General features: G+C 40.7%; 1 protein-coding gene across 1 annotated transcript in view; it reads right to left on the minus strand.

The window, feature by feature from the left end:
- FAM185A (family with sequence similarity 185 member A) overlaps nt 1-18,620 on the minus strand; it is a 79,365-nt gene that overhangs the window by 18,322 nt on the left and 42,423 nt on the right. The window contains exons 6-7 of the mRNA XM_060778322.2: nt 5,317-5,415; nt 230-364 (exon numbers count right to left, since the gene is read on the minus strand). Coding sequence (XP_060634305.2) covers nt 230-364; nt 5,317-5,415 — 234 coding nt within the window. The remainder of the gene's footprint in view (nt 1-229; nt 365-5,316; nt 5,416-18,620) is intronic.

Genomic DNA, 18,620 nt, shown 5'->3' on the forward strand with positions numbered 1-18,620 from the left:
GGAAAGGAGTAGTAAGTACTCTGACAAGAAATCAACAGAAATTTGTTCACCGATAAAAGGAAAACACTTCAAAAGTAGGAAAAGTACTCCCGAAACAAAAGAAAGCTCCCCCAGAAAGGTACCCCCGAAACAAAAGAAGGCTCCCCCAGAAAGGATTAAAAAATAATAAATAAATAAATAAGATAAAAGGAAAACATTATTGGGAATACAGCACAAGAAAAGCCCTCACCAGTAACAATGATACGATCTTCTCTGGAGACTTTCTGGATATCCTGGCAATGGATCTCTGGGCTCACCTCAACCTTGCTTCCAGATAACTGCAGATCAGCCTTAAGAGTGGCAGGTACCCTGACAGTAACAGCACCTGTCATAGCAAGCAGACAAAACAGGCAAAGTCATATGAGCTCTTCAGCTAGATTTCATAGCAATGAAGGGACAATGTTTCCTGCTTTTGCCGCAAGAACAACACTGTGATCAATCCAATGAAATAGCTTGGCTTAGATCACATTTGTCTAACCCTCAGTCCATGGACCACATGCAGTCCAGGACCGCTATGAATGTGGATCAACACAAAATGGTAAACTTACTTAAAACATAATGAGGTTTTTTGTGATTTTTTGGTAACCTGATGAAATAGTTCTCAAGCACAAACTTTGTAGATGTCATGTATTATGTTCTGCAGTTGATGGTGGTTGGTGATGGAAGGGTTAATGTAAATCTTATTTCTAAAGCAGGGGTCCTCAAACTAAGGCCCAGGGGCCAGATACGACCCTCCAAGGCCATTTACCCGACTCTCATTCAGGGTCAACCTTAGTCTGAAACAACTTGAAAGCACACAATAACAACAACAACAATCCTATCTCATTAGCCAAAAGCAGGCCCGCACTTCCCATTGAAATACTAATAAGTTTATTTTTGTTAAAACTGTTCTTCATTTTAATTATTGGATTGTTTTAAAGTGTTTTTTTGCACTACAAATAAGATATGTGCAGTGTGAATAGGAATTCATTCATGTTTTTTTCAAATTATAATTCGGCCCTACAACAGTTTGAGGGACTGTGACCTGGTCCTCTGTTTAAAAAGTTTGAAGACCCCTGTTCTAAAGGGTTGAGTAATCTGTAAGTAAGAGTTCATGGGTGAAAGCAATTAAGGGTGGAGGTATGCAAGAGATGGATTGCAGCTGGGTGTTTCTGGATATAAGGTACTAGCCTTGGGACTGATCTTTGGGAGAAAGGTATTTGTTATGTTATGTAATTTATCCTGTATGTATTAATTAATTTTAATGTTGATGTATGATATTTTAGATTTTAGTGTTAGCATTGAATGTTTGCCGTCAGCTGGTCTTACTCCCTCTATGGAGGTAGAGAAGATCGGGATATAAAAGTTTTAAATAAATAAATAAATTTGTCTTATGTTGGTGGTAGATACTGCTGGTTTTTCCCCAGGTTTGTGGATTTTCAGTGTCCTGACCTGTCTCCTGAACCTTTGGAATCCTGGAACCTTGAACCTTTGGACTGGCTTTTGACTACGGTAGAGACTCTTGATCCCTGGACTTTGTTTATTGAACTCTCTGTGTTTGACCACTGGACTGGACATTTGACTACGGAGTTATCTTGAACCGGCAACAGTGTTTGCTATTTTGTTTTATATTCTATGGCTGAGTGTAATCTTTATGTTTTATATTTTGGACTATTAAAACAGCCAGAAAGCAAGTGCTATTTTAATTAAATTGTTTTATACAAACTGGGTTTTTGTTTGGTTCATCTCTGCCTCTGTGAAAGCAGAGCCCTGGCAATGTGACAGTAGACAACAGAACACAGTAATCGGTGTGTTACATCCACAAATACTGGAGTATTATCTGCAATTCGCATTATAATTGCGAACAGTTCAGTCAGAAGACCTGCTCGATGACCTTCTGGGATGGTGCATATTTAGGATTACTATGCAAAATTTTGTTTGTCATGAAAATTATGTATTGAATTTTTTTCTCCCCTTTTCTTATCGGTTATTAGTGCTAGTGTATTTTATATGTGGCCCAAAATAATTCTTCCTCTTCCAGTGTGGACCAGGGAAGCCAAAAGGTTGGACACCCCTTCATTAGATCTTAACTGCGCTTCTGCAAATGGAAAGAAGTATTATGTTCACAAATGGGACCAACAGCCATGGTAGAAGAGGAGCAATAGTGGCTTGTTTTTCCCTTCAGCTGCTCCTTACATTCTTGAATCTAGGAAATTCCCTCAATCCTCAGAAGCAGATTCTCAAGAGCCCAAAGGAGCAATGAAACCTATTTCTTCACTTCTCTGATGATGGTGAGTCCCATCAGCAAAGGAAGACTTTATTTCGTGGATGTCTTTCCTCCCTTCCTTCTATCCTTCCTTCCCAAGCTTTTGATTCTTTTTCAGCCATAATACATATGTTTCACACTCCAGAGAAATCAATGTGCAATATTTTGCAACAAGGTCCACCCTCCACACCCACTGCCCTGGCTTCATTTCAGGTTCTGGCTTTGATGAACTGTAGCAGCAAAATGTGGAGGAGTCCTGCCAAAAATGCTTCTGTTGAAATCCTGCCCTCTATTCTATTGTGATGACACTGCATGCAGCCCAAAGGATTCTGCAAAACCAATGCTCCCCAAAGGGATGGTCCATGGACTAGTGCCAAACCACAAACCATCAGCTGTTGGCCCCTGCAAAGTTTCCAAGAAAGAAGGCAACAACTGTAGTCAGTGGACACAAACATGATATGTTGTAAAAAACAACTGGCTCCCCACATCAGAAAGGATAATAAGTACTACAGTAGTATCCACCATTTCAGTTCTCAAAAAGACACATGTCCAAAAGTGTACGCATAAAAAGTGGAAAGGGATGTTTTATTTCTTACTGCAATTCCCTGACATTTTTAAATCTTGTTTCTAATGTGGTTGTTGTTTTAATAGGATCACTTGTTTCATATTTTGATATGAATATTTTAATCTGTTTTTCGCCATAGTATGAATTTTCTTGGTCCCAGGAATAAGACAGGGTAGAAATAAATGGCAAAAGGCCCATTGTACCTATCAGACACAGTAATACTTTATTTATTTATAAATATAGAATTTAGGTATAGTATAGTATTATTTATTTATGACATTTACATGCCACCCTTCTCACCCCAAAGGGGACTCAGAGCAGCTTACAAGGTATATACATACAATATATTATATTATTAGCATAGTACATTATCAGTATTAAATATTACTATATTGTACTATACCATTATATTGTAATATTATTAGTAATATTACCTGTAATATAAATATATAATTATAAAATCATATTATTATTAGTATTATATTGCATTACAATTTTCTAGAGCTTCAAGACTTTGTTTGGGATTGTATGGAGCAGAGTAGCAAACAATTCCTATTTGAACTACACTATTTCTGTAGTGACCATATGACAAACCAACCTTATTACTACTACTACTACTACTACTACTCTCCAGCAAAGGATCATTATCAGGAAAATAGAGGGAGAGAATGTGGAGGCCGTGACAGACTTTGTATTTCTAGGTGCAAAGATTACGGCAGATGCAGACTGTGGCCAGGAAATCAGAAGACGCTTACTTCTTGGGAGGAGAGCAATGTCCAGTCTCGATAAAATAGTAAAGAGTAGAGACATCACACTGGCAACAAAGATCCGCCTAGTCAAAGCCATGGTATTCGCTGTAGTAACCTACGGATGTGAGAGCTGGACCTTAGGGAAGGCTGAGCGAAGGAAGAGAGGCGCTTTTGAGCTGTGGTGTTGGAGGAAAGTTCTGAGAGTGCCTTGGACTGCGAGAAGATCCAACCAGTCCATCCTCCAGGAAATAAAGCCCGACTGCTCACTGGAGGGAAGGATACTAGAGACAAAGTTGAAGTACTTTGGCCACATCATGAGGAGACAGGAAAGCCTAGAGAAGACAATTATGCTGGGGAAAGTGGAAGGAAAAAGGAAGAGGGGCCGACCAAGGGCAAGATGGATGGATGGCATCCATCTTGAAGTGACTGGACTGACCTTGAAGGAGCTGGGGGTGGTGACGGCCGACAGGGAGCTCTGGCATGGGCTGATCCATGAGGTCACGAAGAGTCGGAGACGACTGAACGAATGAACAACAAACTACTACTACTACAACTACTAGGGGACATAGCCCCTGTATCTTTAATACTGTTGTGGAAGAGAACAAGGGACACAAGTCAAAACTCCCTCTTCCACACAACAATTTCAACCTTCCTCTTCATATCTGTTTCATTCAGTAGCTATTTATAGTTTTAAAATTATGTATTTAAAATCCTTTTACACTCAATTTATATTATGATCTACGTTGGCCTTTCATATAACTACATTCAGAGTATGTGTGTGTGTGTGTGTGTGTGTATATATATATATATATATATATATATAAGCTGTAAAAGTTTTCTAGTGTTCTCTAGTCTGGGTCATGTCAAATTATATACTGTATTTCTTCAGTTTGAAGATTCACCCCCACCCCGCCACCATAAACATCTCTAAAAATGGGGTGCATCATGCATCATAGAATCATGGGTGCTTTAGCACAGCAAGTTAATCACCAGCTGCAGTAAATTTTGCCAACCGAAAGGTTGATAGTTCGAAGCTGGGTCAGGGTGAGCTCCTGACCTTCAGCGAAGCTCCCCCGCCCACCTAGCGGATTGAAAACAGCAATGTGAGTAGATGAATAGGAACCCTATTAAGCAGGGAGCTATTTTAGGCACTGCGTTTTGGAGCGAGGTTTACTGACAAAGAAAGCTCTTTGGCATCATTTGGAGGTGTGCCTCGTTCTGGGAGGGGTGATAGCACCCACTCTATATGATGACTCCCGGCGTATAAGACTACTCCAGCATATAAGATGACTCCTATGCATAAGGCTACTCCAGCGTATAGGATGACTCCCGTGTATAAGACTACTCCCACGTATAAGACACCCCCTTACTTCTGAGAAGATTTTCTTGGGTTAAAAAGTAGTCTTACACACCAGAATATACGGTACTGTAAATAAAATTATAAATATAAATAAAGCTTTTTTTCTGTTGTTGGTACTGAAATCAGTGTGCATTTTACAAGTGATGGTGTCTTAGAATTTTAAAAAAGTAATTAATGTTACTTTGACTGCTGGGCAGGATCAGATGTTCTTTTGCTGCTAATTTAGCTCAATTTTTTAACGGTTAAATCACTATTATTATTGTGATTGTAATTTCCCATCTATGGGCTTTTGCTGCACAAGAATGCGGAAATAGATAGATAAATAACAAATGTATTTTAAAAATGCTCATTAACTGACCATTCTCAGATTTCAGATCCACGTCTCCCAGTCGACTGACAACATAAACATCTATTTCCCCTTGAAGCGTAGATGCCTTTAGGGAGCCATCTGCAGAATCTAAAACAAGAAAGAAGCAAAAATATTCATATCTATGTGACTTCCTGTGAATTAACTCAAGGATTTTGTGAGATTCACTTTAACAGGCTGTGTCAGAAAAACTTGCTCTTAGAGGAAAAAGCCATGTCATTGATTTTTTTTTGTCCTAAAAGAGTAGAAGGAGGGACACAATGTTCTCTCTATATTTAAACTTTAATAGATAATCTGAGACTCAGTGAACATCGAGGGAAAGATGACACATCTGCATTTGTTCAGACAAGGTAACACAGCTTAGCTGATCTCAAAATGCTCAATGATAATTTCATATTTTTTGTCTTAGAAACTTTCTTTTTGTTCTGCTTTGGAAAACAGGAAGAAGTGGCGGCCAAAAGCAAAAGCCTGTATGGATGGGTTCTAAAAGGGTCTTATTTTCAAAGGACACAAAGAGAACAGACATAATTTTACCAAATCTCTGCAAGCTGCTCTGGCTTTCAGTAAATAATCCTGCCTTCCTGACAGAAGAATGACCATGTCTTCAGAGGCTCTTTAAAAGTTCATTTGCATGAATAAAAGAAGTGTATTGTTTCCTTTTAACTCTCTAAACCCATACATTATGAAATAATAATCTATATAAATAAAAATGTAATGTTCGTTTGGGGGATTAACATAACTCAAAAACCACTGGACGAATTGACACCAAATTTGGACACAATACACCTATCAGGCCAATGTTTGACCTTCACTCAAAAAAAAAAAAAGATTTTGAGGGCTTTGATTATGTTTTCTTGCCCTGGTGAAAGGAGTTGGACTTGATGGCCTTAAGTATGGTTGTTCTGTGTGAGAAGTTTGTCCCAATTCTGTCGTTGGTGGGGTTCAGCATGCTCTTTGATTGTATGTGAACTATAAATCCCAGAAACTACAACTCCCAAATGTCAGGGTCTATTTTCCCCAAACTCCACCAGTATTCACATTTGGGCATATGGAATATTCGTGCCAAGTTTGGTCCAGATCCATCATTTTTTGAGCCCAAAGTGCTCTCTGTATGTAGGTGAACTACAACTCCCAAACTCAAGGTCAATGCCCACCAAACCCTTGTAGTATTTTCTGTTGGTCATGGGAGTTCTGTGCCCCAAGACTGGTTCAATGCCATAATTGGTGGAGTTCAGAATGGTCTTTGATTGTAGGTGAACTATAAATCCCAGCAACTACAACTCCCAAATGACAAAATCATTTTTTTTTGAGTGAAGGACATACATTGGGTTGTTAGGTGTCTTGTGTCCAAATTTGGTGTCAATTGGCCCACTGGTTTTTGAGTTCTGTTAATCCCACAAACGAACATTACATTTTTATTTATATAGATGTAAATATTGGATGAAAAGTATTATTTTCTCCAATTTCCAGAATTGTGTGGCAGCAAATCTCAGGCCCAGATTTCTCGGGCCAAAAATGTGACCGATTCCCTCACTCTTATTGGAAGAGATTGTGACAGAAAGAGAGAGACAGGGAGAGAGGGAGAAACTATTATATCCTGTGTTTGGTAAAATGCGCACACTGATTTGAAAGAAAAATATGAGAAAGAAAAAGAACAGCTGCCAATTCATGTCCTCTGAGAAGCTCACTCCGTGATTTGGCTCTCAAAACCAGCAGAAACTAGTTGCTGGGTTTGGGATTTGTTTATCTGTTATTCCTTCTGAATTTCATTTAATTTTATTCTCTTCATTTTTGCGTGGTTGTATTGAAAGTCTTTGGTTATTGCTGGTCCTGTCTGTCTGTCTGTGTCTATCTATCTGTTTATCTATCTATCTATCTATCTATCTATCTATCTATCTATCTATCTATCTATCTAAAAATGCTCTGTGCATAATGAGTACCTTAAAAACAAAAGAACCAATGAACGAAATCACACCAAATTTGGCAACAAAACATTTCACAACACAAGGAATGACCATCACTCAAAACATTATGATTTTGTCATTTGGGAGTTGTAGTCGCTGGGATTTATCATTTACTTACAATCAAAGAGCATCCTGAACAATGATGGAATGAACCAAATGATGGAATTGAACCAAACTTGGCACACAGGACTCCCATGACCAACAGAAAAGACTGGAAGGGTTTGGTGGACATTGACTTTGAGTTTGGGAGTTGTAGTTCACCTACATCCAGAGAGTACTGTGGATTCAAACAATGATGGATCTGGACCAAACTTGGCACAAATATTCCATATTCCCAGATGTGTAGTTTGGGGGAAATAGACCTTGACATTTGGGAGTTGTAGTTACTGGGATTTACAGCTCACCTACAATCAAAGAGCATTCTGAACCCCACGAATGACAAAATTGGGGCAAATTTCCCGCACAGAACCCCCATGACCAACAGAAAATACTTAAGGCCATCCAGTCCAACTCCCTTCACCAGGGCAAGAAAACGTAATCAAAGCCCTCCTGAGAAAGAGCCATCCAGTCAGAGCCATAGATATAGATAGATAGATATGATTCACACATACACAGATATACAGGGTGAGGCAGCATAACTTCCTATTTTAAAATGTGCGGCATTCAGTCGGTTGAAGACATAGCAGAGCGCTAGTAGTCTCGAGAGGCGGGAGTATAAAGTTTTGACACAGTTCAGTCTCCATCATGCATTGGAACAGTGAGGAGCGTGCTTTTGCCGTTGAGTCCTACTTTTCAAGCAGATTTGTAGTGGCCAGCCCGCTCTTCAGATTTGGCCCCTTGTGATTTTTTTTCTATTGGGTTTTTTGAAATTCCGTGTTTATGTGAACCATCCAAGGACCCTACAAGATTTGAAGACCAACATCCAGGAAGAAATTGCCAACATAACACCTGCTATGCTGGCAAGTCATGACAAACGCCAGAAATCGGTTTACTCAGTGTATGGAGAATGGGGGACGTCACCTACTTAATTTGATCTTCAAAACTACGTATAACAAAACTTTAGGGATGCACCTACATTATATAAAAAATAAATTTCTGATTCATACAATGGGGTTTATTAAGTTTTGGGAAAAGGAAGTTATGCTGCTTCACCCTGTAGTATCATAGATGTGAAAGGGACCACTAAAGAAGGGCAATGATATGTTGCATGTTCCAGAGTAGGCAAACCAGACAATCTCTATCAACCCTGTCAAAGAAACAAGAAATACCGTTCACCCACAAGCATAAAGAAATTACATATATTAGAAACCAACACTTTCTCATTACGTTATTTTCCCAGATCATCAGACTGGGCCACAGCAACATGTGGCGGGTACGGCTAGTGTGTGTATTTATTTATTTATTTATTTACAGCATTTATATTCCACCCTTCTCACCTCGCAAGGGACTCAGGGCGGATTACATTGTACACATATATGGCAAACATTTAATGCCAATTTGACATACAACGTATACAGACATACACAGAGGCTATTTAACTTTTTTTGGCCGCCAGGGAAGCTGTCGCTTTCATCGTCCATCTGCGACACTGATGAAGTACTTCCGCATTCCCCGCATGCTTTTGCTGGAGTGCTTTGCTGGAGTTTTTTTTATGGCCTCATAAATTAGTTAATTTAGCCTCCTCACACAAGATGGTACCTAATTTTCCTACTTGACAGATGCAATTGTCTTTCAAGTTGCAAAGGTCGACAACAAGCTACACAATTGGTTGGAAGCCCTCTCCAACCCGGGCTGGCTTCGAACTCATGACCTTTTGGTCAGAGTGATCTTAATGCAGCTGCGCCACAATCCCGATGCAGAGATATATATATATATAAGGTAAAGGTAGTCCCCTGACATTAAGTCCAGTCATGTCTGACTCTGGGGTGTGGTGCTCATCTCCATTTCTAAGCCGAAGAGCCAGCGTTGTCCGTAGACACCTCCAAGGTCATGTGGCTGGCATGACTGCATGGAACGCCGTTACCTTCCCGCTGGAGCGGTACCTATTGATCTACTCACATTTGCATGTTTTTGAACTGCTAGGTTGGCAGAAGCTAGGGCTGACAGCGGAAGCTCACACTGCTCCCCGGAATCGAACCTGTGACCTTTCGATCAACAAGCTCAGCAGCTCAGTGCTTTAACCCACTGCGCCACCGGGGGCTCTCTCTCTCTCTCTATACACACACACACACACACACACACACACACACACACATATATACACACATATACTAATAAATACATAACTTCCTCCGTTACCAGTTGCATTGACACTGTAGAATGAATGCAGTTTGATGCTGCTTTATCCACCAGAGTCAATGCTATGGAATAATGGGTGCTCTAGCTTTCCAAAGTCTTTAGCCAAGAGTGGTGGTGCCTCAGGAAACTACAAATCTCAGGATTCCATAGCCTTAAGCCATGGAAAGTAAAGTGGTGTCAAACTGCATTAATTCTATAATATAAATGTACTCTAAAGTGGATTGTGAGATGGCTGTCTGTAGGCAGAGAGGTAAGATAGGAGGAAAGGCTTGACCTGAGATACTTTGTCAACTGAGTTGAAGGACTGAGTTGATGCCTGCCACCCATTCTAATTTCAGAGAGGCCAGCAGGGCTGTGTTTCCCTCCAACCCTAAAGTTTGGATCTCACTCAAATACTCCAACACTAAACCAGGACAGTGTCCTTCACTGCACCTGATCGCAAGAGGCTGGTTTATATGTCATAGGGCTGCCTGTACATACAGCTTTGGCACCAGCCAGGCATGTAGCCCGGGGGGGAGGGGGGCTTGAGGGGCTTCAGCCCCCCCCCCAAAATTCTCGTGGTGGTTCGCGAAAAGGCCTTACTGGTGCATTATTTAAACTGTTATGTTTATTCATATTACGATCTGATCACCATACTCAATATATCCAATATGCATGGGGGTATTGGGGTAATGATACAAAAGGTTTGCTAGGCTAGATCCTCTTTCACTCAGACTCAGTCCCCCCAAAACTCAGCCCCCCCCAAAAAAACCCTGAAAAAAATTCAGCCCACCCCCCCCCCGAATCGAAATCCTGGCTATGGGCCTGGCTCCAGCAATTCACTGCAATCCACCCAGAATCTGCAGCTTGCCCTGCCCAGTGAGATAGGGACAGCCCGTCCCGAAAAAAAGGCAGTTGCTGAAGAACAGCATGAAATATCCTCCAAACATGATAATCAGTTTTCTGTTCCCAGTCCTGAGATTAACCGGCCCTTTCCATCTGGAATGCTGTGATTTTTTGCGTGGGAAAAAAACCTTCTATTGGGAGCCATCCGTAACCCTGCCAGCTATAACCATTCCCAGAAAAAGAGACAAATATTCACAAGATGAACATTTAGGGTATGTAGCTTCTCCCAGGTGTTGGGAAAGAACGCAGAAGGAAGTCAGAGTGGGGAATATGCGTTCCTAATTTCTTTTTTTTGGAAAGGTCAGCTTCAGATATTGTTTGCAGACACAGAGGTTACTGCGGATATATAAAAGGTTTATGGTTTTCAATCCAGCCTACCCAGAGGCAATTCATGTAGAAGTAGGCACCTATATTTGTATCCTGAGTTAGATACCGTATATACTCGAGTATAAGCCGAGCCGAATATAAGCTGAGGCATCTAATTTTACCACAAAAAACTGGGAAAACTTATTAATTTGAGTATAAGCCGAGGGTGGGAAATGCACCCACTACAGGTAAATTTCAAAAAAAAAAGATACCAATAAAATTACATTAATTGAGACATCAGGAGGTTAATTTTTTAAAATATTTGCATAAAACTGTAATTTGAGATAAGACTGAGCAACTCTGATTAAATCATTACATATCTTCAATGTAAATGTACTTACGTGTCCTTCCAACAACAATAAAGAGAGTAAAATAATAAATATAATAATAATAATAAAGTAAAATAATGGAAATGCAATAATAACAGTAATGATAGAGTAGAATAATAAATGTAATAATAGAGTAAAATAATAAATGCAATAATAATCATAGATAGTGTAAAATAATAAATGTAATAATAATAATAATAGGGTAAAATACTATAAATATAATAATAATAAAGAGAGTAAAATAATACATGAAATAAAAATAATACTAATAACAGAGTAAAATAATATATAACCTTGACTTGAGTATAAGCCAAGGGGAGCTTTTTCAGCCTAAAAAAGGGGCTGAAAAACTAGGTTTATACTCGAGTATATACAGTATATGGATAGATGCTTCCCCCAGAGCATGGGAAAAATATTTTCACAACTCATGGGACCCTTTAAAAAAACTTAAATTCCACTGATCAACTGTTCAACAAAAAGAGTGAGTCCTTCTTTGCCACACAGAGCTGACTGGCGGAAACTATCTAGATATCTTCCTTCTAACCTCCGCTGGGAAAATCCTCACATGAATCCTTGCAAACCGCCTTCAACCCCTGTCAGAAGACACCCTCCCAGAATCCCAGAACGGCTTCCACCCCTCCAAAGGAACAGTGGACATGATCTTCACTGCACAACACCTCCAAGAAAAATGCAGGGAACAAAATCAACCTCTGTACACGGCATTCATTGACCTTGCAAAGGCATTCAACACAGTGAATCACAGTGCTCTCTTGGACCATCCTCCAAAAAATCGGGCGCCCTAACAAATTTGTGAACATCCTGCGGCTCCTCCATGATGACATGATGGCAACAGTCTTGGACAGCAATGGCTCCCAAAGTGACCCATTTAAGGAGGAATCCGGTGTCAAACAGGCATGTGTTATTGCTCCAACTGTATTTTCCATCATCACTATGATACTTCATCTTGTTGACAGAAAGCTTCCCACCGGAGTGGAAATTATCTATCGGACAGATGGCAAGCACCTCAGCAGACTGAAAGCCAAAACCAAGGTTACAACAACATCTGTTATAGAACTCCAATATGCTGATGACAACGTCATCTGTGCACATTCAGAAGAAGACCTACAAGCCACTCTAAACACCTTCGCAGAAGCATACAAGAAGCTCGGCCTGTCATTGAAAATTGAGAAAACCAAAGTGCTCTTCAGCAGTCACCAGCCAATCTCTCTCCAATGCCAGAAATGTACCATTAGAAAATGTTGACCATTTCTGCTACCTTGGCAGCCCTCTATCCACCAAAGTCAACATTGACACCGAAATACAACACTGCCTGAGCTCTGCAAAAGCAGCTTTTTTCTAAATGAAGCAGAGAGTGTTTGAGGACCGGGACATCCATAGGGATACCAAGGTGCTTGTTTATAAAGCTATTGTCCTCCCAATCTTGCTATATTCCTGCGAGACGTGGACTGTCTACAGACGTCACATGCAACTCCTGGAAAGATTCCATCAGCCCTGCCTCCGGAAAATCCTGCGAATTTCTTGGAAAGACAGGCGGACAAATGTCAGCGTGCTGGAAGAAGCAAAGACCACCAGCACTGAAGCGATGGTCATCCGCCATCAACTCTGCTGGACCAGCTACACTGTCCGGATGCCCGACCATTGTCTCCCAATGCAATTCCGAACTCAAGAACGGAAATCCGGAATGCTGGTGGGCAGGAAAAGAGATTTAAAGATGGGCTCAAAGCATACTAATAGGGTGCTGGCCTCATGGTAGCATAACCCCTGTTTCCGCTCCTTATTGTCCTTCACTGCCTGAGGCAACTGCCTCTTCCTACACTATTTAGAACAAACCAAAGAATTATGTTAAGCCAAGAGACAGTGACTTGAAACTAAGTTTTTCATGCCAAAGCCTCCATCAGAGACCTCTGCTCTGTAAAAATGACAGGTCTGCATGCACAACTTAATTCAAAGTACTGTGTCAAATAGTCAGGTCGAAATGTAATTCACATCTGAACGTTTTCTCCCTTTCTAAAGTTTCTTATTTCACTTTCAATCAAGAAACCCTCTGATCTGTATTTTGAGTTCAAGGAGTTAAAGAAAAAGATTTTAGGGTTCATGAAATCAGGGAGGAGTTGCTGTAAGTAGAAAAAAATAGATCTGGCATAAGTGTATCTCTGGATCACATCACTGCTAACTTGGCAAATGTTCCAAGAGCAGTGAGCCATATGAATCTCAATAAACCTTGGAAACAGATACAAGTACAGAATATAAACCACAGCAATGAAGTCAGCACAGGTTGAAATTTTGCCCGAGTATTTAAGACATCTGGCATTTGGGGAGGGGAGAGACAGAGCTTTGACAATCAATAACTGTCTCTCCCTATTGGCAACTCATGCAATGGCTATTCCTGAAAATGTTAAAAAAAAAAACCTGCATTGTCAGTCCAACTGGTTTCTGATTATCATTATTATATCTCATACTGGAACTAAAGCAAATGCAAGCTTGGTTGAGGAGTAAAAGTCCAAAATCTATAAAAATAAAAATGTAATGTTCATTTGTGGGATTAACATAACTCTAAAATCACTGGAAGAGTTGACACCAAATTTGGACACAATACACCTATCAGGTCAACGAGTGACCATCACTCAAAAAACACGGAAAAACACAGCAGAAGAGACTTAAAAAGCCAAAAACCAAAAATTACATTACAATGCATGGACAAAACCATATATATACACATATATACAAATATATACACACAAAACACACAGACACAGACTGGGCCATAGCACTGCATGGCAGGGGACAGCTAGGTATAAATAAAAATGTAATGTTCGTTTGTGGGATTAACATAACTCAATCACTGGACGAATTGACACCAAATTTGGACAGAATACACGTATCAGGCCAAGAAGTGACCACCACTCATAAAAACACTGAAAAACACACCAGAAGAGACTTAAAAGCCCCAAAAAAATAAAAAATACATTACAACGCATGCGCAAAACCACACACACACACATATATGCAAACACACATATATACACATATACACAAAAATATGCGCGCGCACACACAAAACACATATACACAGACTGGGCCACAGCAACACATGGCAGGGGGCGGCTAGTCTATATAAATAAAAATGTAATGTTCATTTGTGGGATTAACATAACTCAAAAACCTTTGGATGAATTGATAAAAAATTTGGACACAGTACACCTATCAGGCCAACAAGTGACCATCACTCATAAAAACACTGAAAATCGCACCGGAAGGGACTTAAAAAGCCAAAAAAGCAAAAAGATGCAACCACAATAATATATTCCCACTCTCTTCCAGACTACAGTTCCCAGCATCCTCTAGACCAGGCCTTTTAGGAGAGGAGGATGATCCAAATGCACTGCTTCCAAGCTACAAGCTTTCTTCTCCTTGGATTTCTTTGAGAGCATCCCAATCCCTGCATATTTCCAATTTCCTAATCCTGGACTGCAACTTCCAGCAATCCTCCAGATAGATAGATTACATAGAAATAGATAGGCAGGTAGATAGATGGATAGATGGGTGGATCAGGGGAACTGCTGGGAGTTGCAGTCCAAGAATAGGTAGAGACGGAAGAGAGAGAAAGAGGAAGGGAAAGAAAAGGTAGGGGGGGTGGAAAGGAAGAAGAAGACAATGGAGGAAGAAGAGAAAGAAAGAAAGAAGAGGAAGAGGGAGGGAAGGCTGGCCATAGCAAAGCATGGGCAGGTACAACTAGTACTTAATGAATCTATATCTATATATATAAAAATGGAAAGGGCGTTCAACGGGACAGCAAAACGCGAAAACCCCCTGACGAAAACTCACCAAATTTGCCGTGCACATACCTCAACCCACAAGGTATGTACAACGCGAATCAAAATTCCAAACAACATTTCAATAAACTCACATTTATAAAAAGGAACTGAGCATGCGCAAAGGCTCCCCGCCGCAAGTCGCCCGGTGCACGCACATGGCCGGCCAACGCACCCTCTTCGCAAGCCACGGCAACATTATCCGTCGCCCCGCCCCTACCCTCCCATATGCCCCCTTTCCAACGCACCCTCCTTCTTCTTCCCCTGCCCACGCCCCCCACGTTCATGCCACGCCCCCACCCTCCCCCGCCCCACCCTGCCCCGCCCCTAAATGCCCATACACCAACCATACCTCCTGCCTCTCCTTTTTCTCCCGCCCACGCCCCCCACGTTCAAGCCACGCTCCTACCCTCCCAGGTTCACGCCACGCCCCACCCTCCCCCGCCCCTAAACGCCCATACGCCAACCATACCTCTTGCCTCTCCTTCTTTTTCCTCTGCCCACGCCCCACATGTTCACGCCACACACCCCCTCCCAAGTTCACACCACGCCCCCACCCTCCCACGTTCACGCCACGCCTCCACCCCCCCACCCAAAACGGGAAGGAAGGAGAAGTTGAGAAGGTATATGAAACAAGAAAGGAAGAAAAGAAAGAAAGGGAGAGAAGGAGGATGGGAAAGAAGGGAGAAAGGAAGGAAGGAAGAAGAAAGGAGGGAAGGGAAGGTGTATGAAGGAAGTAAGGAAGGATAAGTTGAGAAGGTATATGAAACAAGAAAGGAAGAAAAGAAAGAAAGGGAGAGAAGGAGGATGGGAAAGAAGGGAGAAAGGAAGAAAAGAAGGAAGAAGAAAGGAGGGAAGGGAAGGTGTATGAAGGAAGTAAGGAAGGAGAAGTTGAGAAGGTATATGAAAGAAGAAAGGAAGGAAAGAAAGAAGAAAGGGAGAGAACGGAGAAAGGAAGGAAGGAAGAAAGGAAAGGAAAATAGAAAAAAGAAGAAAGGGAAGGGGAAGGGAAGGTGTCAAAAGGAAGGAAGGAAGGGGAATTTGGGAAGGGGAAGAGAGGAAAAAAGCGAAGGAAGAAGAGAAAGGGAGGGAAGAAGAGAAAGAAAGAAAAGGAAGTCTGGAAATCAAGAGCGAAGGAAGGAAGGAAAGAGATAGGGAAGAAAGGAGAGAAAGAGGAGGGAAAATAAAAAGGGAGGAGGAAGGAAAGAGGAAGAGAAGGAAGGAGGAGAGAAGGAAAGAAAAAGGGAAGGAAGGAAAGACAGAGCAAAGGAAGAAGAGAAAGAAGGAGAGAAAGAGGGAGGGAAGGAAAGAAATAAAGAGAAGGAAGGATGGGAGCAAAAAGCTAAGGAAGGAAGTAAACAGGTAGAGAAGGAAGAAAGGAAAGAAGAAAATGAAATGAAGGAAGGAGTGAAAGGAGAGAAAGAGGGAGAAAAGGTTGGCCACAGCAACGCATGGCGGGTAAAGCTAGTAATCTATATACTCTAAAGCAGGTGTTACACACAAAATACTTTTATAACAAAATCAAAAAGAACATATTCTTGGAACTTGAGTGTTCCACATCCTGTCTGATTCCACTGGAATTACCTTGCAGCTAAACAGGTTTTGTAGGTTAGTGAATCTAATTTTGGAGTAAATCCTCTCAAAGCTGTGCATACATTTCGTGCACAGGTCACTAAAGATGAGTTGAGACTTCCTATTCACTAGGTGCCTCCAGGCCAAACTTAGTAAATCCTGGTGCTGAATGAGATAGTTGCCATCACGAATATAACAGCTTTATGCATACGTTTTGATAGCCAAAATGAATGAAAGTTAATGCCTGTATAAGATTAAACGATCTCGACAGAATTATTATAGAGTGTTACACATCAGATGTCTGGAATGTAGGCTGCACAAAGAGCATTTCTCTTGTTTCCCCGTTTCTGATCCATGATGCTTTTTCTTCCTATGAAAATTCCTTTCATTTTCTATACAGATAGTAATGGTTGATAACATCTGCATATGCACATGGTTGTGGATTCTTAAATTTTCAAAAATATCTCTCATGTGAGGAAAGGAGAGTTGGAATTTTTAGTCTTTAGAATATGATTCATGCTGGTTTGTATTCCTTTATATAAAAATAGAGACAGACCATTTATTTGTTGTTCCAAAATACTTGCACAGAATGTCCCTAAAATGTCAGTGAATATAGGAACTGATCATGACAATACCGTTTCCCCCCAAAAATCCTGAAAAATCATGCTCGGATTCATTATTGGGGTAGATCTTATTTTCAGGGAAACAGGGTATCAATAGAGCCCAAATATTTCATTTACTCTTCTGTTCGTTACAGTGATGCTCAAAGACATGCTCCAAACATGAAAAAAATGTGTGGTAATAGCATTCTGCACTGTATCATTTCAAAATGCAGGTCAGAAGTAGTAAAACTCTATCACACTCAGACGTAAGAACTACAGTTTAACAATTCACCTATATAATGAGGTGAGTTACATAAAAGTTAGGAGGTAGAAAACTAGGACTCGCATGGGCAACAATGCACTCCAGAACAGGAATAATCCTCTGACTTTAAACACCCCATATTGAATTAGGAAAAAAACAATCCTTTTATTAAAGATAAGTAAAAAGCAGCAAAGTAAAAAGCACTTTAAGGAAACAGGTAAATCCAATTAGGTAAGAAAATAAGCAGGAACAAATTAGTCCACGGTAGAGATCAGCAATGTTCATAAAAGCAAACTCCACACATCTCCAATACAATCCAGAAAACCAGGAATATATCCATCCAAGACTTGTGTAAGCAATCATGTAATCCAGGGATCCAAAACCATGAACAAGAAATATCTTAGCACAAAACTTCAAAGCAAGGTTTCCATAAAACAAGGACGAGAACTTGGCATGATTCTAAACAATGCTTCACCTGACTACTTATCCCAAATTTGAGACTTTTATTCCCTCGTTAGCTAGGTCATTAGCAGTGAAAAATTGGTTTCTCTTTAGTTGAGTCTTTGTTATTGTTTTCTGCCGAAGCCTGGCAGATCACCTAACCCTTTGCACAGTCCTCCTGTTTTGACTGAACTCTTCTTGTCTGTCTCTTGGCTCGTTATCTATTTGCTCATTAATTTCTGCAGGTGCATCCCCACACCCCTCAGGGACATTCTCATGGGAAACTACAGAGATCTCCTGGTCATTCTCTGCATCAATATCACTGACCGAACCATTGCCATTTGAAACTCATCTTGAACCTCATTAACATCATTCCCCTCATCCAAAGCACCTTGATCCTGAAACACAATCACAGGCTGAACTCCAACAGGAACTAGATAACTGTAGCACCTCAGGATAGATTCACCTTGCTCAGAACACCACACACACCAAGGCTGCAGGTTTTGTAGTTTATTAAAGAAAAGGCAAAGTCTTAAACATAAAGTAAAGTTGCAAAAGCTCAATAGCCACACAGAGTCTTAAATGCAAAGGCAGAATTTCCAAAGTCCAAAGACAAATAGCATGAAGCATATTCCATAAGCATTGATCAAACAAGATTCCAAGGCAGCATGACAGAGTCCCAAGAAACCAAGGTCCAATTCAAAGTCCCAAGAAACCAAAAGCATTGCCCAAAAGCCAAGACA

The sequence above is a fragment of the Anolis sagrei genome, chromosome 5 (genome assembly GCF_037176765.1).
Source record: "Anolis sagrei isolate rAnoSag1 chromosome 5, rAnoSag1.mat, whole genome shotgun sequence".
NCBI lineage: Eukaryota > Metazoa > Chordata > Lepidosauria > Squamata > Dactyloidae > Anolis > Anolis sagrei.